The sequence below is a fragment of the Hippocampus bargibanti genome, linkage group LG06 (genome assembly GCF_051943395.1).
Source record: "Hippocampus bargibanti isolate YZ-2025 linkage group LG06, ASM5194339v1, whole genome shotgun sequence".
Taxonomy (NCBI): Eukaryota; Metazoa; Chordata; class Actinopteri; order Syngnathiformes; family Syngnathidae; genus Hippocampus; species Hippocampus bargibanti.
In genome coordinates, this window is record NC_142739.1 from 9621317 (window position 1) to 9643434 (window position 22118).

The 22118-nt window shown below is 40.7% G+C and overlaps 1 protein-coding gene and 1 long non-coding RNA gene across 4 annotated transcripts in view; both read right to left on the bottom strand.

Moving 5' to 3' along the window:
• bbs9 (Bardet-Biedl syndrome 9) overlaps window positions 1–22118 on the bottom strand; it is a 152637-nt gene that overhangs the window by 96901 nt on the left and 33618 nt on the right. For all 3 annotated transcript variants that reach the window (XM_088999062.1, XM_088999059.1, XM_088999060.1), the window contains exons 10-14: window positions 9284–9465; window positions 9096–9169; window positions 8654–8707; window positions 8472–8574; window positions 461–565 (exon numbers count right to left, since the gene is read on the bottom strand). In XM_088999062.1, the coding sequence (XP_088855188.1) occupies window positions 461–565; window positions 8472–8574; window positions 8654–8707; window positions 9096–9169; window positions 9284–9465 (518 nt within the window). The remainder of the gene's footprint in view (window positions 1–460; window positions 566–8471; window positions 8575–8653; window positions 8708–9095; window positions 9170–9283; window positions 9466–22118) is intronic.
• LOC148896365 (uncharacterized) lies at window positions 14275–21645 on the bottom strand. Its single transcript, XR_016115347.1, has 5 exons — window positions 21577–21645; window positions 20916–20984; window positions 20711–20743; window positions 15019–17656; window positions 14275–14922 (listed from the first exon to the last, which is right to left on the bottom strand). It is a non-coding gene; the product is annotated as an uncharacterized LOC148896365 (long non-coding RNA).

Sequence of the window (22118 nt, forward strand, 5' to 3'; positions counted from 1 at the left end):
TTCGTTGTTAGTGCTTTGTTCCAGCTTCAGCTGTTGTTAAAGCACTATATAAATCAAGATGTATGTTTTTCGAACAACTGACCACATTTTAAGCTCAAATAACCCAAGACCCATATCATTTAGGAATTAACATTTTTTCTGATGAAAGAATAGAGTCTTAGGTTTCGAACTCTGTAATGAATGTTAATGTAGTCAAAAAAAAAAAAACAATATTCTGTGGGTCCTGCAATTTGAGTGAAAATGATAAAAGCATTGGCACTGGAGTGGACATTTTTGCATATCGTCTAACAGTGAATGAGATAATATACAAATAAGCTCATAAACAAATAAATAAATAGACAAACGACTGACCGAATTAACAAACGGACAAACAAATACAATCAAATAAATAGATACATAAATAAATTAGCATAAGCATATGCGGTATGCGAAGCACCTTGGAGGGCGGCCATTTTAGTACCTGTGGGCGAGCTGTAGGACAGGGTGATGTCTCCGCCCAGGTCGGCTGGTGGGTAGCGGCCATTGAGGAAAGCTGAAAAGACAACCTCGGTGGACGAACCAACTCCTGAGTTAAAAACAAAAACACGGTAATGTTAAGAAACACTTTCTCTGTAAATGTCACCACGAAGGCTTGTCAAAGGATCAGCTCCCTCAAGCTTTACTTTCATGTGACTCCCCATTCTTTGACTCCACCCACAGCACCCCCTTTCGCTATCTTCTCTCATCTTTTAGAATGGTTACAATTTGTCTGAGGTTACGCCGTAGTGCTTTGCCGCCAGGATGAAGACTGCAAGTGTATTTCTGCTTCTTGCGCATGTGCAAATAATAAACAGAAGCAAAACATATGTGAATGTGTGGGGGAAAAAACAAATCAAGAAATTGGGATTCCTAAGCGACATTCCTGCTCTGCTTTCACTTAACCTGTACAAACACAATTTAAGGAAAGTGGATTTTTTGGAGCGGATTATAATACGGAGTCATAAGAAAACGTGCTTGAGCATCACTGCTAAGGTTTCCACAGTTCTCTACTCTAGCTTCACCCTTTCAGGCGCGTTGACCTTCTCGCTGGCCGCTGCCTGTCTGGCATTCAGTCTTTCAGCGGGATGCTTTTAACCTTGGCGCCCCGTGGGTCAAACGCCTCGGACGGGTTTAAGTGCTTTAAGTGTTCCCAGGCCCATTAGGAGCAACAAACACTCAAAAGAGACACACAGTAATCCGTCTCACTCTTTTCGCATCCCGGCTCGCTTCACTTCCCCACATCATCCAAAAGGGCCACATCTGGACAGGTCAGGTGGCGGTCCGTGTGACATAGAGGTCCGTGTGGTCCGACCGTTGGGCTCTCAGGACCATTAAGCCATTTACGCCGACAATAGTATAAACAAACTACACACAAAGGTGACCACCAGAGAGCACCTTGCCTCCTTGACCTCCTCTTAGGCTATGTTTGCTTAACCTTGCACCACACGCTCGTTACGGACCTCTGCGCTCAGGAGGCACATTCTTGCCTCCTGTTCCTCCGAGGCAAGGGTGACCAACATTTTCCACCGAGAAATAGGTGGATGAAAGGTCACTTTTGACATTCTGCTCAACACCCTAAAAACAATTCATCAAGAACTTTATTTTATAATGACAAGTTCAAGTTCAAACGTATGAATTTACCCTAAAAATAAATAAAAATGGAATGAATTTTAAAACACACGAAAAAAATCTAAACTAATTCGTGAAAAATTTAAAAAAACTTATGACCCTGGGGTTGTGTGCATATAGCTTTAAGTTAAGTGACTTCTGGTTGTTTGGTGAAGGTGAAAGTTCAAGAGGGTTGCAGATTCTTGTCAAGAGAGGGAAAAGGTGATAAGTAGTCACTTTGTGTGTGTGCGTCAAGTTTATTTTAGGTAGGTTAAAAAATACGAAACATCTCATGTGACAACCAAGTGAAAAGGCATGGAACCATGAGTAATAGATTTTTCCAAGCCAAATAGGAAGAAAAAAAACACCCTCACCTCTTTTTTATGGCAAAAATTTAAAATGACAAAACTTCAACATGTTCTGTTGAATTCTGTCTGTGAAACTGGCTTTGGAAATATGGAAAAATGCCAACTTTTATTAGCTTAGAAATCTGAGGCCATTATTTTATTTGCTTGATACGAAAGGAGACACGTTTCTGTTTATTATGTTGGTTAAAGTCATTATCAGTGCTTTGCATGCTGGGTCATAGAGGACAGTAATTTCATATGTGCTGTATGTCATGCATATTAGCATATTTGACAATAAAGCTGACTTTGACTTTGACTTGAAAATGGCACACCCTGTGTCTTTTTTTTGTTGTTGCGGGGTCTAGTTACTCTAGTCGTTATAGACATGCTCACATTTCAGGATAGTAATTAAATAATTTTGGTTTTGGATGGATTGGATTGGATTTGCCTTTATTAGTCTCAAAGTGGAGAAATTTACATTTTACAGCAGCAAAGTTGAAAGAAAAGAAAGAAATGAAAGTAGAAAAGCAAAACACAGGAGCTGCTGGAAAGGCAGCCACTCTCGCGGCGCCGTCTTGAAGTCAAAAGAACAAAAAAAAACTAAATAACGAATAACATGACAACACAAATAAACAGAGAGACATTCATTCTTAAGCACTTTCTGTACCCTCTTTGTGACATAAAGCAGTTCCAGATGAAAGAAGAGAGGATCAAAGTGTCTCTTCACCAGTGGATCAGGGACATCGTGGTGGAATGTGCACGTTGACTACAAGCTAAATGTTGAAAGCAAACACGCAGCCGTGGCATCCATTGACGAAAAGAGATTGTCTCACATCTCCTGTCCGCCATAAATCAGCTTCAATTCCATCCCGCGACAGTTCCATATACGCATCGGCGCTCTGCGCTGACACTCCTTCCTTCTTATCGCGGGCTCCTAAAGCCATGTATCCATCCAGCCGCAGACTGTCCAACAGCACCGACCTTCCACTGAACAAAGCGGGGCTGTGAAGATGCTGCCCATTACAGGCGCAAAAAAACACAATGGCCCCAGAGCTGTCCAGCGATGACAGTCGAATGGCACCGACATTCCTCCCTTTCAAAAACAGTACTGGCATATTCATGCTGCCGAAAAGGTGCAACCGCTCAGCACAGTTTCCTCCTTGATGAATGTCGATGCTAACTCATTAAAACAAACAAACAAACAAACAAACAAACACCTAAATAAATGGCTAAATAAATTAGTATTGTATGTCTTTCATGTCTGGGCGCAGAGCTAAAACTGACTGCACACATATGTAACGGAGTTGTGCACTTAGATTATTAAATTATGAAGGAAGTGACGCAACAGCGCACAGTGTGGCACCATGTCCCGCCCATAGTTTGCAGAACAATCTCGAGGAGATTCAGGTTAATCACAAGACGAAACCCATGCGACTTCACCCATCCCTTCTGCCATACTGTGTTGCAGAAATAAAAGAAATAAAAAGACACATTCACGCGTCTCGTCTTCATTAAGACTGCAGCATCGTGGAGATGAAGACAGTCACTGTTGTGACACCCGTCACATTGGTGCCGTGACCCGGATCACAAGTGACTCTCCACTTCGGACCGGGACCGCGATGCTGCACAATGAAGACGCAGTCCCATCACTCGGTGGACGATGTGTCGACCCCCATTTTGACAATACATGTAGTGTGTTAATTGTCTGAACTGCTGTTTTGCAATTAGTGTGTTTTTTTTTCATGTACATGTTTTGTGTGTTAAGTCTAAGAATGAGCTCCTTACAAGTAACAAGTAGCACACCTTTGAATGAGTGTGTTGGTAGAGGTAGAAGCTTCCCAACCGTGTTACAGTTATGTAGTGCAATCCAGAGTGGTGTAGTTTGTACAGAGGGGAATGGGCAGGTTCAAGCTGAGGCCACTTATGTTAGTGGGGACAGAGTTCCTTCCCAGACCCAGTGCAGTACATCTACGACGAGCGCACAGACCACTGATACACCAGCAACAGATCCCTTTCTCCAGTCTGTCACAGTTATGTAGTGCTATGCAGAGTGATGTAGTTTGTACAGAGGGGAATGGGCAGGTGCGAGCTGAGGCCACTTATGTTAGTGGGGACAGAGTTCCTTCCCATACCCAGTGCAGTGCATCTCCGACGAGCACACAGACCCTGACAAACCGGCGACAGATCCCTTACTCGAGTCACCTGACGTAGTTGGTCAGATGAGTGACATAATTAGACAGCATTTTTGTACATCCTTGCCCGATAACCTTGTCTATTTTGCATGTTGGTCTTTCTATTGTCTTCCGTGTGTATGTTGCCTCACTTCTGCATAATTTAAGGGGGGTGTATGTAACGGAGTTGTGCACTCAGATTATTAAATTATGAAGGAAGTGACGCAACGGCGCACAGTGTGGCACCATGTCCCGCCCATAGTTTGCAGAACAATCTCGAGGAGATTCAGGTTAATCACAAGACGAAACCCATGCGACTTCACCCATCCCTTCTGCCATACTGTGTTGCAGAAATAAAAGAAATAAAAAGACACATTCACGCGTCTGGTCTCATTAAGACGGCAGCATCGTGGAGACGAAGACAGTCACTGTTATGACACCCGTCACACATATATACTGCTCTCTGTCATTCAACAGAGGACGCAGAGGGAGCAGTGAAAACATCCTCACACTCAATGTACAGGGCAACAGCAACATATAAAATTTTCTAAGCAAAATTGGGATTTTTTTTCCCAACACATTTTACTAATAAACTAAAAAAAAACAAGGAACATTTTCTGGAGAAGAACTTTTTTGGCCGGGATAGTCAATAAAAAAAAATCAACTGGCAACATGGCAACTTTTGGAAAGCAACCCATGTCAAGAATGCCCAATAAATAAAATCCATGACAGAAGAAACAACAAGCAGTGGGCTGTTAAACGGCAACCTTTGACCCTTGCACTGAGTAAACTGCTCACACAACGTCACCTTTGAACTCGCTCCCGAAACAAAAACACCACTTCCTCGCTGAACCCCGACTTTAGCCTTGCGCATGAACATGACAATCAATGGCCGTGGTGGCACAGAGAAGAAGGATGACAACTACAAAAGCGAGTGATACAATACATACATATTTATTTATATAGCGCCTTAACAACAGCTGATGATGTGATGTGAAAGAGAGGACGGAAATCAAAATAAATAAATGAATAAATACAACTAAAAAAAAAAAAAAACAAACAATTGAAGAAGGAGAACGGACACAGAGAACAAGGGGAAAAAACAAAGCAGGCAGTGTGTATGTTTGTGCGCGCCAGTGCAGTGAGCCGCAAATCGTGTCGCCATCTGAGACAAATAAAAACTGAAATAACAATAAAAAGCCAGAAGGGCGACCTCACTCCATGCAGCCTCCCCCTCTCCACTTCCACCCACCCACACACACAGCAAGACGCAAATTTACAGTGCTTGGATTTAAGTGCAAATATATTGTAGTGTGTGTGTGTGTGTGTGTGTGTGTGTGTGTGTGTGTGTGTGTGTGTGTGTGTGTGTATGTGTGTGCGTGCGTGCGTGTGTGCGTGTGTCATGCATGTGACTCCAAGTGTGACTAATATAATGTAAGCGATGGCGTGTCAGTGAGATGTACAGTGACAGGAGCAGCACAAAACTAAGTAGCCGGTAGCAGCCAGAAACCAACAAAGTCCAAAGTGGCTTCTTGTATTACAGTCGCATCAAAGCTCTGCAGCTGTGAATGTTTTTGTGCTTTCATTTGTCTTGTCACGAAAATTGGTTCCAGCAGAAAATAGCTTCACGGTTCAAGCTGTATGACCAGAAGTACATGAGACGCCAACACTATTGGACGGTGCCTGTGGCAATGTGGATTAAAAGCCACTTTGCAAATGCTGAAAAGATTTTTCATAAATCCAAGGTTGCGCGTGTAGTCCAAAAATAGAAAACACATTGGAAAAAAAAGTACAGATAAGACAGTTGTTCGATGAATGTAACAGAGGGAGAGAGACATTAAGTCCGAATGAAAATATGGAATACATTCATGAATAGTTGATGGATGACATATGGTGGAACAACCCAAGTACAGTAGTAATACAACAATATTCACAAACATGTATTCTTTGTCTTCTGCGCAGAAAGATTACTATCACCGCTGCTGCTTAGCAACCGAGACCAGCTTAGTGGGTAGTAGTGTATCTCTACATCTGTATGATATTCTCCCTAGGTGACCAGTTCACAACACCTTCTTTCTTCGAATTGTATTCAAGGACTTTTCCAGGACCTTTTCTGTCTGCTCCAGTTCGAGTGACGTGATCACAACAGACGGGAATCAATCCGTAAGTTTTAAAGGAATGTTTACTACAATTTTAGATATTATTTTGGCCCAAGTTAGCTTGTCACTCTCAAAGCTGTCGTGATGGTAGCTGCGGCTCTATGATGAAACCATAGATGTCTTTCATGTCTGGGCGCAGAGCTAAAAGTGACTGCACACATATATACTGCTCTCTGTCATTCAACAGAGGACACAGAGGGAGCAGTGAAAACATCCTCACACTCAATGTACAGGGCAACAGCAACATATAACATTTTCAAAGCAAAATTGGGATTTTTTTTCCCAACACATTTTCCTTTTGAATTTGCTGTGACGATGACCATTTTGTGTTTGGGAGCCTTTTACTGAGTGAATTGCTTATTCTGTAGCCACAAAGGGGCATAGGTCTTCTTGAATACAGCGGGTTGTGTCAGGAAGGGAATCCGACGTAAAAGCTTGGCCAAAACAAACATGCGGATCAAACCTCTGAAGATGGAGGACACTGATTCGCTGTGGCGACCCCTTGAAGGGAAAAGCCGAAAGGAAAAGAAGATTTTCCTTTTTTTAAATTATTCATGATGGAGGACACTGATTTGCTGTGGCGACCCCTTGAAGGGAAAAGCCGAAAGGAAAAGAAGAAGATTCATGTAATTTGTAAAACTGGAAAATCACTCCTATTACATAAACTGTAAGATAAACATCAAAGCTATCAAATAAATGTTCCAAACAATTTCTATTGTTGTCGAGGTGCAATGAAAACATTTGGGAGAAAGTGACAGCATCACAATGTAGAGTTTGCAGCTGCGCATAGCGTCCAGCTCTCATTGCTGCATGGACATGTCATCCATCAATGATTGACAGCTTGGAAATCAAGAGTGCAGTGGATACATCTTGAAATGATAAACAAATGCAAAAAAGAAAAAAAAAGATGCACGAAGAGCATGTATTGCTGCCAGCAGACAAATGTGCGCACAATATAAATTGACATTTTTTTGTGAACATCTGCTCCATGTATGATAGTCTGCTGGATATGGATCATGGACAGATAGAAAAAGAACAGAAATTGAGAAGAGGCATTTTACAGTTTTAAAGAAGTCAAATGTAAGTCTTTTAAGACCCATTCAAGACACCTTTGATGTTTGAGAAGTGATATGCCCGTAGGCACTATAGTTGACAGCAGTGCTTCATAAAATGTTTGCCTTCTTGCATGACTGAAAAACATGTGTGGATTAAATTATTCAATTATTTTGCATGATTCATTGATTTATATAGCGCTCCAACAACAGCTGAAGCTGTAACAAAGCTCTAACATGGATAAAAGGCAAATGCAGGCCACTTGTGGAAAGGAAAAAAACATTGCCAGAGGTCTGACCAGTGTTTTATCGGCACCAACTGCAAGAAAAACTGAAACCTGAACAAATTCGGGAATGGCGCTCAACGTGACACTTTTCAATTCCCGAATAAACTCAGGAATCGCAGCGAATACATTTGTGATCCACATACAATATTAATCGATGAGGTAACATGTGACAGTGCTTTGTGTAAACCACATTTTATAGAGATACAGAATCAATACAAATTGTGTTTCTCACATTTTGGAGACCCATGAACAGCAGATTTAAGAATCCCCTGAAAGACAATTAAGATCAAATCTTAAACTTTTCAATGATCCTGTTTGGATATAATATGTGGAGGGAGTTTTTTTCTTTCCTGATTCACATTTCTTTGAAATTCCTCCTCAATGCTGCTCTGTATTTGCTTTTACTTTGTGGGTTGAGGGAACCAAATTAGTTTCACATGGTTTTGAGTTTGACCCCCACATTGGTTGTTTCAATATTACTTCTGTGACAATTTAATTTCCCTCACAGGATGAATCGTTTCATCTATCGATATAGGCTGCACTTTTTGAAAATACTGAAATGAGGAAACTTCGTGGAAAGGGATGATGGAGGCATTCCCATTCTTGCAGCTGCATGAAGCCAATTAATTTTTTTCTTCATCCCGTTACTGTCCAAAGTGAAAGTGAAGTACTTTCACATGTACGCATACTCAAGAGTAGACGTTTGTGCAGCCAAAAGGATAACAACAATCTGCAGTCAATTTGTCACGTCTGTTACCGCTCAGCCCCAACAGCCAAAATATGTTGTCCAACATGTTTCATGTGTAAACACACGCAAACACAGACTGACCTAAAAGTTCCAGGATAAACTGGTCCTGGGTGACAGCAAGTGGAGGTTGAATGCCAACGGTCATCTTGCATGAGGCCAATGTGCTGCTGGCCTTCACTGTCACCTGCACACATTTGGGAGAAGGATGGGCATGAGGATGAAGAAATGCAATAAAACCTGATCAAGGGTGATTCTGAACTCACCTTCACGGTCACAGAAGGGACAGGGAGGCCGTCCATGTCTTGGATCAGAGCTTGCTGTGCAACCAGACAAAAAAATGAATGTAATAATAATAATACATGTGTGGACTCTGAAAACAGTTGGGTGTTGGTTCATTCGTTAAAATTTTGAATTGTTTGTTTTCAGGTCAAAATTCTGCCTGATTTTTTTTTAGGAAAGTTGTTGGCTTTATTGAAACATTTATTGTGTTATATCCCTGTCATGTTTTTCTTGGGTCATTAAGCAACCAATCAAGTATGAGTGCGGGCCTTGATAGTCGACACCTTTGACATTTGGATCGCCGACTACTTAACAATATTGAAAAGTGTCATTTCTTCAGCTATACCATTTAAAGATACTGTATTAGAAAAATACAAGACATAAAGCTTATGACATGCAAGTGTGTGTGTGTGTGTGCGTGCGCACCGACGGGATGTCCATGTCAGGAGACACGCATGTCGTTACCGTCAAATCCTCACTTTCACCTTTAGGCAAAATGTCTGAAAAAGAAATTTTACATGCTCTTCATGCTAATTAAGTCCAAGTTCAATTATGTCAACATAGCGAAAAAAAAGTCAATAGAGTGATTACACACTCACACACAAATCTCCTACCTTGTGTCCTGCTGGCCTCTCTGATGAATTTATGCAGTTTCTTCAACTCAGCATCAGCCTGTTCGTAGTCCACCTCACGGGCGTCCACCTTGGGCGTGGAGAAGAAGGACGGGTCGGTGCCCATGTAGGAGCAGAGCAGGTGGCCGTCCCAGCTCAGGCTCACCACGGCGCCTTTCAGATCCCTGAAATCACACAGTAAGATGCGCAAAATGCAAAAGGAGAGCGTTGATGACCTTACGACAGAAGTAGAATGTAAAGAATGTAGAGACTTATGGGAGGTAGTATCGTGGTCCTGAGATAAAATGGCAGTTCCACCCTTGACTCCATTGCATATAGATGTCAAGCAGTTGTCAGAAACCACTTTAACAGCAAAATACAAATGGATGATTTTAACTCTTTCCTCCCTAGCAGGCATTCTGCATTTCTTCCCCCACAGCCTACAGAGCCTGCAGCCTAGCTTTGTCGTGTGCTCCCTGAGTGGCTTCAGCAGGAAATTCATAACTAAAATGTGTGTTCAAATAAACTGTTATCACGTCTTAATTTGTTGTTCAATCTTTATGAAACTTTTAGTACACTTTCATAACATATAATAGAATAAGATTTTAAGTGATAAGTTTTTTGTGTGAAATTGATTGAAGTTTTAGAAAATTATTGCAATGTTAATGAAGATGTTTTTTCTAAAACCTGCAAATTACAACAAAATGCATTGACAACAAGTCACATATGCATGATATACACCTAGAATGCATTTAAAATAATTCAGGATGTTTTTATTTGTGGTATGGTTTAAAACATGGAATGCATAGGTTCACCTTGCATTGCTCACAACCTGTTCTTGGCTCGCGATGAATTTTCTTCTTTGCACACTCTTTACATGTTCTCTTTTTATCCAATTCTACTGGCCAATGAAGGAGGGCAACAGTGTCATTCTCCTTCATGCATTCTCCTTTTCTTTTCCTTCTGTAATTGCCAAATCACTGATGAGCGAAGTTTGTCCTGAATTCTAACTGAGTCCTTTTTCGGAGGCCAACTGTTCTGGTTTTCACTTGATGGTTTGGAGAGAGTTTCATCAGCACAAATCCATTGCAAATACAAATATCCACTAGAAACCAGAACAGGTATTTCCACCATTTGAGTGATTTCCTGGAGATAGCGTATGAAGCACGTAGTAGATCAGCCCGAAAGTATTTGAATGGTGATAGAAGTTCATCAATGCAACAGTCACGACTGTGTCAGATGCCAAAATGTCTTCATCAACATGGTCATCTATTTCATTCTCATCAGGATCTGGAAAGATATACAGTACATGGGTATTTTAGAAAAAAAACATGGACCTCCGTTTCAATAATCATATTGAGAATGCAAAGCTATGAGGTACTGTTATTAGTGGAAAACACACCATTCACTTACAATTATTCGCATCGGGTACCAAGTCAGCAGTGATGTGCGGTGAGGTTCATGGCTGGTGAGGCACTGACGTCATCACAGTCAAATTTACAAACATATGAACTCTACAGAGTAGCTTATTCACCATTTGATTGGCAACAGTTAACGTGTTTGTTTAAAATGTCATGTCAGCATTCTTTATATAAACTGTGGCATAGAAAAAAAAGAATTAAAAAAAATGTGATTATCGTGTTACCTTTACTTATAAATGAAGTCCATGCACCGCTCCTTCTGAAGAAAGGCATCAATAACTTTCAGTAATTGATGCAACTGTTTTAAAAGACTCTATTTCTTTCAATTTAGATATGTAATCCTCCATTCTGAAAATAAGGCCAAGAAACACGAAAAATGACTGGATGGGTGCACTTAACTTGCTAACTGTTTACTATAGCTTGCTCTCACTAATTCTATTATTCTGGAGACAAGGAGGCACAAGAACAATCTGTAATCACCAGCGCTCCCTGTCATGAGGCAGGAGAACTGTGTGCCTCACCTATGTACACAATTTTGATGAAAATAAAATAAACACTGTAGTACAGTGTTTATAATGTAAAGTGACTCTACATTATATACACCAGCTAAACTGTAGAAATTTAGTTCATATACTAAAAGTGTTTGAACACTTTAAAAGCGATATGCAGAGGGAGAGCAATGCGGCCTCACCACTCGTCTCCACTTAGTATTTGAACGGTAAATGTGAAAATTCTGAAAAAACGGTGAAGTTAAATGGAAAAGAACTTTAAAGTAGAAATCACTAAATAAATATAACTGTTTAATTTATTTTTTCATTTAATATTGCCATGATGACAGGTGAGGCATGGCCTCACCTGCCTCCCCTGACTGCACATCACTGCAAGTCAGGATCAACAATATCATCATGAAAATAGCGTTAGCGTTAGAATGTTCCGAATTCGGAACACTCCTTATATTTAATATTTCTCGGCAAATAAACAATTTAGCGTTAGTTTATGCATTTCAGTATCAAGGTAAACCTCTTCTGAATAGCTCATAAAATAGTATACTATACATGGATGAAAACATATACTTACGTGGTATTTCATCCATGACGAAAAATAGAAGGCGCTTTGAAGATGGAGGGGAGCACATTGTGTTGCGCATGAAGGAGATGATGTCACTGACGCTCTTAAAGGCAAAGCTGCATATAACCTGTTTTAAAGGTACATGTAACTTGTGCCGCATCAGTTTCAATCAGCACTTGAACTGCTAACTTTCATTTTCTCGATCTAGAAGCACAATCGTCCGTAAAGGGTTAACAGCTATTCGCGGCCCGCCTGTAGTCGGCATCCGGCATTATTTGCTATCGCTTCAACCCGACTGGAGGCGTGACTCGGGATACACGGAAGTAAAAACACAACGACTGTAGTCGTTTGCCGGGAGGAATGGGTTAAGGTTTACATTGATCATTTGACCAGAGACAGTCTGATGATCTTGGTGCGCTTGATTGTTTCCAGAACGTCTGTGTAAGCTCTCAGTCGTACAGGAGTGCATCGATGAAAAGGTTTCTTCAGCCATCATCTGTATTTCTTTGAAGGTGTCGGACGTTTCGCTTATTATATATATATATATATGTATATATATATATATATATATATATATATATATATATATATATATATATATATATATATATATATATATATATATATATATATATATATACAGTAAAGTCTCGTTATATCGATATTCAAGGGAGTCCGAAAAAATATCGATATAACCGGGACTATCGATATATCCGACCCTGTTTGCATGTAATTTTCTCTGTGCGTGCATAGAAATAGTATCGATATAACCGGGACTATCGATATATCCGATATCGATATAACGAGACTTTACTGTATATATATATATATATATATATATATATATATATATATATATATATATATATATATATATATATATACTCTGGTCCCTGCTCTCAGGTTGGGGGGGGGGCAGAGGACTACTCCTTGCAGCTCCCTGCAGAGGACTACTCCCTGAGGACTACTCCCTGCAGCTCCACTGTTCTGACTAACGACTGGCCTGATTGCCCCACTTCCACCGGTATCACCTCATCAGTATTACTAATTCTATGTTCCCTAAGCAGGCAGGCTATTGTATGAACGATCCAAATTGTACCTCACCCCACCATATCGGTTTGGATAAGAAGTGAAACATCCGACACGTTCAAAGAAGTACAGATGACGGCTGAAGAACCTTTTCATCAATTGTTTCCAGAAGTTAGTGGACACCATTCAATTCAGATTTGAAGCATTCCTCACAAAAATCATTCAAGTGGAGGTCAAACCAAAAATAAGATGTTGGATGTGACTATACTTGTCTCGAAACGGTATTCTGATTAATAATGCATAGTTGGTATATGAGTTGAGCAGCATAATTTTTGTCTATCTTAGGGGCCATTTTGACATCAATTGAAAATGAATTTGATGCATTGATAAACAGCCAAGGAATAGCCTGTGTTAAACAAATGTGAAGCAGTTCTCAGAAACACGTTTCCCAGTTTATACAGTAAATGATCAGCCTATAACGCATTTTTTGACCTGAAGGAAATTACTAAATCATTTGGTATGTTATTTCCATGTTTTGATTTGCAATACGATTCTGGAATGCTATTTTTTAATTATTCTATTTGTGTGTGCCCCACTTCATTTGTATTTTATTTTATTTAAATGTACAATCCATCAAATTTACATCAAGACTTCCTGACAGAACAAAAATGGGAAAAGAGAGAAGGAGGAAATGCTGAGTGATGCAATAATGTGTTTTAACAGCGTGAGTGAGTGCGTGTTAACTGTTTGCAGATGTGTTGGACTTCCAGGCCAGCGAGGCGGTAACATTCACACGCGCGCACACACACACACACACACACACACACACACACACACACACACACACACACACACACACACACACACACACACACACACACACACACATTCCTGTTTGAACGACTTTGTGAGGTCCGGGTAACTCCACATCAGGAGTGAGGACCACCCTTTCTGATAAGTTTAGAGAAGAACCAGTGTTATATTTGAACACTAGATGTCCCCCTAACTGCATTTCCCACTTCAACTTGTTTAAAAAACAAAGCAATAAGAAGTGGACTTGAGAGTGGAATCACTAGACAAGTGAGGTCCGAATGGGTAAATCCCGGGACCTCACTCATATAGTGAATTATGTTCGAAACATCGTTTTATTTATTTAATTTTTTTGTTTGGTTGATTCAGTTCAGTTTTCAAACCACTTTTTGTGTCAACTTTTACCTCTCATTATCACCTACAATTACACGGCAGACATTTTGTATTTTAATTGTGTGTATATATATACAGTAACGTCTCGTTATATCGATATTCAAGGGAGTCCGAAAAAATATCGATATAACCGGGACTATCGATATATCCGACCCTGTTTGCATGTAATTTTCTCCGTGCGTGCATAGAAATAGTATCGATATATATATATATATAGAGAGAGAGAGAGAGAGAGAGAGAGAGAGAGAGAGAGAGAGAGAGAGAGAGAGAGAGAGAGAGAGAGAGAGAGAGAGAGAGAGAGAGAGAGAGAGAGAGAGAGAGAGAGAGAGAGAGAGAGACTGTTTAATGAATAACTTGATAGTTTTAACTTAAAATAAATGGAATTCCTTATTTATATGTTCATATCAATCGGAAGCTGGTCTGGTCGATTGCTGTATCATAACTACTTTGGTAAAGTGACTCATGCTTTTGCTCAATGAATTTCCATAACCAAATCAAATAAACTAAAACTTTATTTTAACATGATGTCAACATGAAATCTGTCCTGAAGCAAAACATTTTTAACAACAGTAAAAGGGAATACAATACAAAATTAAATACTCTTGTAAGAAACTAGAACATGTACTAAAGTGCATATTTGTGAAGAAAAAGGCATGCACATCAAAACAAATTTGTTGTATCATTAAAACTGAAGAACCCGAGAAGTGGATCTTCTTTTGAGTGTCACAATTTTGTTGTGGACAAAGTTCTTTATGTCTTTCCAGGATCTTTGAGCCAAAGTCTGCGGCTCTTTCTTAATGCAGTCAGTACACTGTTCTTTCCCAGGCACTTGATGCCCTTTTATCAGTCTCTTCATGTGTTTTTCCACAGCAGCCTTTTCTTCTTCACTCCACGGTCTCCTCAAATTTACTCTGGGAGACCCTAAATATGATGACAATTGCAATTTAATGATACTCACAAAGACCACTTGTGGCAGCATTACAGTGTGGATTATATACATAAAATAAATAGACTTACCTTTCTTTTTCTCTGACTTTGATTTTTCATGCTCTTTGGAAGCAATTTTTTTTCTTGGACTCAAATCTACAAAGAAAGGAGACATTGCTAATTTGACACTCATGGGCAAATACGGTGCATGCATTTTAACTTGTTAAATTATGGAGAAAAAAAAAATATTTCTGGATCCAAAATTAAAAGTTAGTGCGAACCAATACCTCAAGGTAAGACTAATAGCCAAAAAAAGCTTCCAGTTTACCATCTGAGTCAGAAGTTCTATTCCGTTTGCCATGACAGCGCTTTGCTCGTTTTTTTTGTCACGTCACCTTAAAGTAAAACAAGCAAAATGACACCTTGCACTTGTTATGGTGGGACAGGGAGCCATTTCAAAAGGAATCATTTGGAATTCTACAGGGATGCATCTGGGAAATTAAAAAAAGTGGCCCCCTTGTGTCTGAAAAGGGGTCAAAATCTAAAATTGATAGGGCCTGATTTAACTAGATTGCCAAAGTATACAAAACCATTTGAAATAAACCAAAGACATTTTCAATTTTCGGTTTACGAACGTTACATTTTTGAAACTTTTACCTTGGCATACGAACAGTCATATGCCAGTCTCAAAATGATTTTTTTTTTAAATATGATGACATTTCAGTGAATGCTTACCAGAAAAAGATAATTTAATGGTGTCAAGATTCTTTCCACTAAGTGTTCCAGTGCCTTGCTCCATTGCAAAAAGCAGCTTGCTGATTTTTGCAATTTGAAAAGTTTTATCAGTCTGTCTATAAAAATCTCGGTGCACTCTGATGTCGTGTCCCATGAACCTTGCGACTTGTTCCAATTCCTGTTCACTAAGCTCCAACAGCTGACACAGTGTCGCAACCTGTTTCCTCAGTTTGGTAGACCTTAGGAAATGAGGGTTTTCTGCGTTGCTTTCTTTCGCAAATTTGCTCAGACAGTCACATCCCCGGATATTTGTCATTGCACCTGGTCTTGCAAAAAGATAAGGATTCTCAGCAGGTATCCCTGCATCTTGTCGCCTTTGAATTAAAACGTTGATGGACTCCTACATTCTTTCTGTAAAAAACACTGGGACCTTTCTGCCCCTTTTGCCCCGGACTTCAATGCGAGTTAAGAGCTTGCTTAACTCTTTTTCCAATGGTGAAAGTGTTTCAAAAATGTCCTGATTGACTGGATTTGTGCTGGCATTTTGGTGGTCTCGAAAGTCAAACGTGATGCTTCCCCTTCACGCCGCTTGTTAAAAACAATCATTTGTGCCAGAACAGATTCATTCAATTTACGAAAAGCACCTAAACTCATCCCTTGGGTCAATTCGGCCTTTGCCTCCTCTTCAACCACTCTAAGGTGGTCCCTGAGTGTGATGACATCCTTGGTAAGAGGAATATCATCTTGTTTATTCCATCTTTTTTCATCTATTGTTTGATGAGCACTGACTGATACATGGTTTTTCCAGTTTTTTTTCGAGGAGTTCCAGAAATTTTTTTGCCTTTCTCTCTGCCAGGTCCTCCATCAGAGTCTGTCCAATAAGGACTTCCACTGCTCCTTTCAAACAAAATCCTAATTTAAGAGCTGTGGAGGATTTCCCATATTCATTTTCCCCTGGACTGAACGCAGTGAGTTTCTTTGCGACATTTATAACAGTGTTAAACTTTAAAGGCGTACACAAATCCTGCAGACCCGCGATGGTCTTATCCATTTTTTTAGCAATAAGCATGAACCGTCCCAATTCCCTCATTCGTTGCGCAATGTACTGGTGCTTGGACTTGACACGGCCATGTTTGGAATACAGTGATTCGCCATACTTGCAAATTAGGAAATCCTTTCGTATGTGAAACGATACAGGATCTTGTCTCATGTTATTGATAATTGTTTCACATCCCTCTGATGATGCGGCTGTTGGGAGGAGACTGGCAGCAATATTTTGGACCCTCTTTCCTTTCCTTCGCTTGTCGTCTTTGCATAGCTCTCTTGCTCTACAAATTGAATGATGTTTCCACAGACATTTTTTAAAAACAACCCATAACATGATGGGCAGGGCAAATAATCATCGGTGGAGGCGGCATCGGTTGGCTGCTTCCATGTGACAAGTTCCCCTTGTCCATCTTTTAGAACCGTGCTGTTATGTTTGAAGTCTCCCTTGTTCCGAAGCTGTTCCAATAGGGACTTTCTTTTTTTGGATCCTGATGGAAAGCTGAACGTGAAAGCAACTTCTTTAAATTCCATATGTTTCCTTTCTAAATGTCTTGCCATCTTCAAATTTGATTGGCCACAGTAGAAACAATAATGCCTTTTGTCCCAAACGCGTTTGCCTTCTTTTCTTGAACACGTTTTTATGGTTACAGATGGATCTTCTTTGCTCATCTTTTGTTTTTTTGTTTTTTCGTTGAACATAGGTTAATGGGTTACTTTGTTTTCTAATTGCAGACGCGACTCTACGCTGGTCTGCTCCATATGTCTGTTGACTTGTAGAGTCTTCATTGTATGTGTCATGACAGGGCATATTTTTTACCTTTGGAAGGGATATCTCTTCATCAACACTCGAATCAGTGGATGATGTATAGGTAGGTTTGTATTCCACATCTGATCCAGAATGACTGTCCAAGTCAGAAAAATCGCTCTCTTCAGTGGGATTGTCCATCTGTTATAAATATAAAAAAGTAAAAAGATCCGAAAATACCATTGCAAATAATACTACTAAGTAGTACTGATTTATGTTTATATGATGAGATAGGTCATAATGAGGACTGCCTGTGGGATAAAATATTAATCGTATATATTAACAAGTCCTCCATGGTAGTTAGTTGCCACTACACATTTAGCGAATTAGCTGCGTCACAATAAGAGACTGATTTCCAAGTATTCTGCAAACAAATAACAATGATGGCTGGTATGGATTGCGGAGGAAACAATTTTCCATGTGAGCTGTACTCAGGGCAATATTTTCATAGATTTATTAATCGGCAATTTCTGTATATAATTACAATATTTATTTTAACTCTTTCAGCGTATTATGTCTTGTTTTTAATTAAAGCGTATGTTCATTTCTGTCTGGCCAATAGAGTGCCACAACTGCAATTTATCATTAAAAAGATGCCAGAAAAGAACGAAAAGCTAAACAAACATATACTGTAGACTACACAGACTACACAGACTACAAGCCCTCTCCACAGACCTGTGAGAACTCCACCACTCTGCTGAATCAGCTGAACGACTTCTTCGCCCGCTTCGAGGCAGACAACAGCACTCCAGCACAGAAGACCGCACCACCTCCCGGCGAACAGGTGCTGACACTGTCCCAGGACAGCGTGAGGCGATCCCTCAGAGGGACCAACCCACGAAAAACCCCGGGTCCCGACGGCATTCCTGGCCGTGTTCTGAGAGACTGCGCTGTGGAGCTCACAGATGTCTTCACGGACATCTTCAACACATCTCTGAGCCAGGCTGTTGTGCCCACTTCCCTCAAAGCCACCACCATTATCCCGGTCCCTAAGAAGTCGTCCCCCACCTGCCACAATGACTACCGCCCGGTCGCACTCACTCCCATCCTCATGAAGTGCTTCGAGCGGCTAGTTATGAACCACATCAAGGCTGCCCTCCCCCCCAGCCATGACCCCTTCCAGTTTGCATATCGGCCCAACCGCTCGACCGATGATGCCATCTCCACTGCTCTCCACACAGCGCTCACCCAACTGGAGACCAGAAACTCCTACGTCAGAATGCTGTTCACCGACTTCAGCTCAGCATTCAACACAATCATCCCCCAATAGCTCACCGATAAACTGAGCAAACTGGGGATCAGCACCTCCCTGTGCAACTGGCTGCTGGACTTCCTGACGGGGAGACCACAGGCAGTCAGAGTTGGCGACAACACTTCCAGCACCATCACGCTGAACACAGGGCCGACCAGGGGTGTGTGCTGAGCCCCCTCCTCTTCACTCTGCTCACGCACGACTGCTCACCATCATCACCCAGCTCCAACCTCTTCATAAAGTTTGTGGATGACACGACTGTGGTGGGGCTCATCAACAACGACGAGGAGACAGCCTACAGGGACGAGGTCAGCCGCCTGGCCACGTGGTGCAAGGACAACAATCTCCGTCTGAATGTGGAGAAGACGAAGGAGATTGTTGTGGACTTCAGGAGAGTGCGCCCCCAGCATGCTCCACTAACCATAGACGGTGCTGCAGTGGAGAGAGTGAGCAGCACCAAGTTCCTGGGAGTGCACATATCCGAAGACCTGTCCTGGAGCCACAACACGGCATCAATCACCAAGAGATCCCACCAGCGCATGTACTTCCTCCGCAAGCTTAAAAGGGTTGGAGCCCCGACCCCCATCATGACCTCCTTCTACCGCGGTACCATCGAGAGCATCCTGACCAGCTGTATCACCGTGTGGTACGGCGCCTGCACCATGTCCTGCCGTAAGACTCTGCAGCGCATCGTGAGGACAGCTGAGAAGATCATCGGTGTCTCTCTCCCCCCCCTTCAGGACATCTACAACACCCGCCTCACCCGCAGAGCCATCAGGATCGCTGGCGATCCCACACACCCCTCCCACAGCCTCTTCAGCCTGCTGCCATCGGGTAGGAGACTGCAGAGTCTCCGAGCCAAGACGAGCAGGCTCAAGGACAGTTTCTGCCACCAGGCAGTCCGGAGACTCAACTCCCTCCCAGCCCTGCCCAGCCTGCCCCTTCCCACTGCCACACTCACCGAACTCTGACTACACGCTACATGCTGTACGATCATCCTGAACTCTATTTTTTGTTATTTCTCATTAGACAAGACCTCACTTCAACCCTTTCTAGTTGTTTGTTTTTGCAATTACGACATTACGTCACTTTATGTACGTCACTTCCTCACTTTACATATGTCACTACCTCACTTTACATACGTCACTGCCTCACTTTCTAGACGACACTACCTCACTTTACATAAGGAAATTATAAGTATTGTCTGTTGTCAATTGTATGTCTTTTAGCCACGTTATAAGTGCCTTGCATGTCTTGCACGCTGGGTCCGAGAGGACATTAATTTCATTTGTGCTGTATGTCATGCATATTAGCACGTTTGACAATAAAGCTGACTTTGACTTTGACAATATGCATCTCACCTAATATAAGTTTTTTCAGCCTAAATGCAGAGCTTTTGTTGATCCATATAACCTTTGTGTTGATAAGGGGTCGCAATATAGTAATTTGTCCAAAGTACTTTGTGTTCTGGAAATTGATTTGTATTTTACGTTGTGTTTTTGCAACGTTACATTACATAGATGGTAAGACACTGTCTTTGGCTGTAACCACAGGCGCATATAGCCATGGAAGAAAATTTGACACCACCATGTTTTCTTTATGTTCATTTTCATTTTCATGTCTGGTGCTACAAAAAGTGTATTAAGTGAATCACTGAAATAAAAGATAGCATGGAATACTCAAATACACCATTTTTCACAGTAAAACGTCATAGCTATTGTTAAGAATGTATGGAGTGATTTTTGTTATTAGCAAAACTTTGAAATTCATCCAATAGTGCATGTGTTCAAGTATTTTGAATTGTTTTTGTTGTCGTTAATATTTTGGTCCAAGAAAACATTCCTTTACTGTATTAAGCATTTACAACAAGTAAAAAAACTTAGATACACAGTAGATACACATTAAATGGAAGTGTGCAACAAAATAGTAATACTGAAATGTACCTGAATTGCTGTGTTGACATCATCTTGCTGGGCCTAATGCAATAAAAGTAAATAGATTAATATTCAGGTGCTAAAGAAAAACAATGTCAGTTAACGGAACACAAACAAAATAAGAATGATGGTCACGTTCAAATTGATAGTGCATTTAATTTACACTAAACTATCAATTCCAATAAAAAGTGTGCGAAATTGTCCTGAAACATACCTGGGTAGTCATTTTCTTGATGTTATTCTCCAGGTCCTTATCCAAAATAATATAAGATATTTTGATAACCTAAAAAAATTCAGGTGGTGGGATTAAAAAAAGTCATCAGTACAGCTCAAATGGGTTATCATTTGAATTCAACGTGAATCATGTGATCTAACAAATAACGCTCCTTCACGTGGTATTTAAAAAAAACTCATAATACAAAGAAATCCTCTACACGTGACCAGGGGTGGTCAAAGTAAATAAATCAAATGTCATTTGGTATCACCGTAGCTGTGCTTTTGTTTTTATTGTGTGCCATTTGTTTTTTATCGTGCTTCCAAATTTGGCTGTGCGTTTTTTTCGCTTGTGCTACATTTATGTGTGACGTTTAAATTACGTTCTATTGGCTGGCCCGACGCGACAACGATTGGGACCAAATGGGCACTTCTGAAATACTGACCGGACTTAAGTTTCGATTTACGTTGCTACGTGCTTCTCACTCAATACGTATTACACTATTACTACATCAGTTACATCAGCTTCATTTTATTCTCTGCTCAATTAACATGACGACGCTTTCACTGTCATTCTGATAAAACACGAAAGTTCGAATCCTGTAGTAATTTCTTAGAATGACACATTTGTAAGAAAAATATTCAAAACTTGAATTCCTTACCTGATTTAATTCCGAAATCTTATTCGCTCACTGTTCACTTTTCCTTTGGGCTGATGGGCTGGTTGTGCGCTCGCAGTTTATTAAATTGATGAACACGCACTGTCAGTGTCCTGGGCGAGGGGGGAGGGCTGCAAAACTTTGTTCATGCGCAGTGCGCATGGCGTCCTGGAGCCTGAGCGCTCTTAATTGCTTGATCAAAGTGTGGGCGCCATCCTGCAGAAAGTCTCAGAGCAACTAATACGTGGGGGAGGGGTATGCAGAGTCACTCTGTCTAACAGTGAAGGTTTACTCAACTCAACTCAACTTTGATTGAGGTCTATTGTATTTCAAGGCTAAGAATGATACATTTTGAGCAAGATTGTGTTTTAATTAAACTGTATGAACTCCAATCACACATACCTCTAACATAAATACAGCAAATAAAACTATATGTATTAAACTAACACGAAAAAGAATAATTATTCTTAGAGAAGCATAATTATCAAACGCTGATATGGGGGTGTTATGAAACACAATTATTTACTTATTTAATGCCATTCATA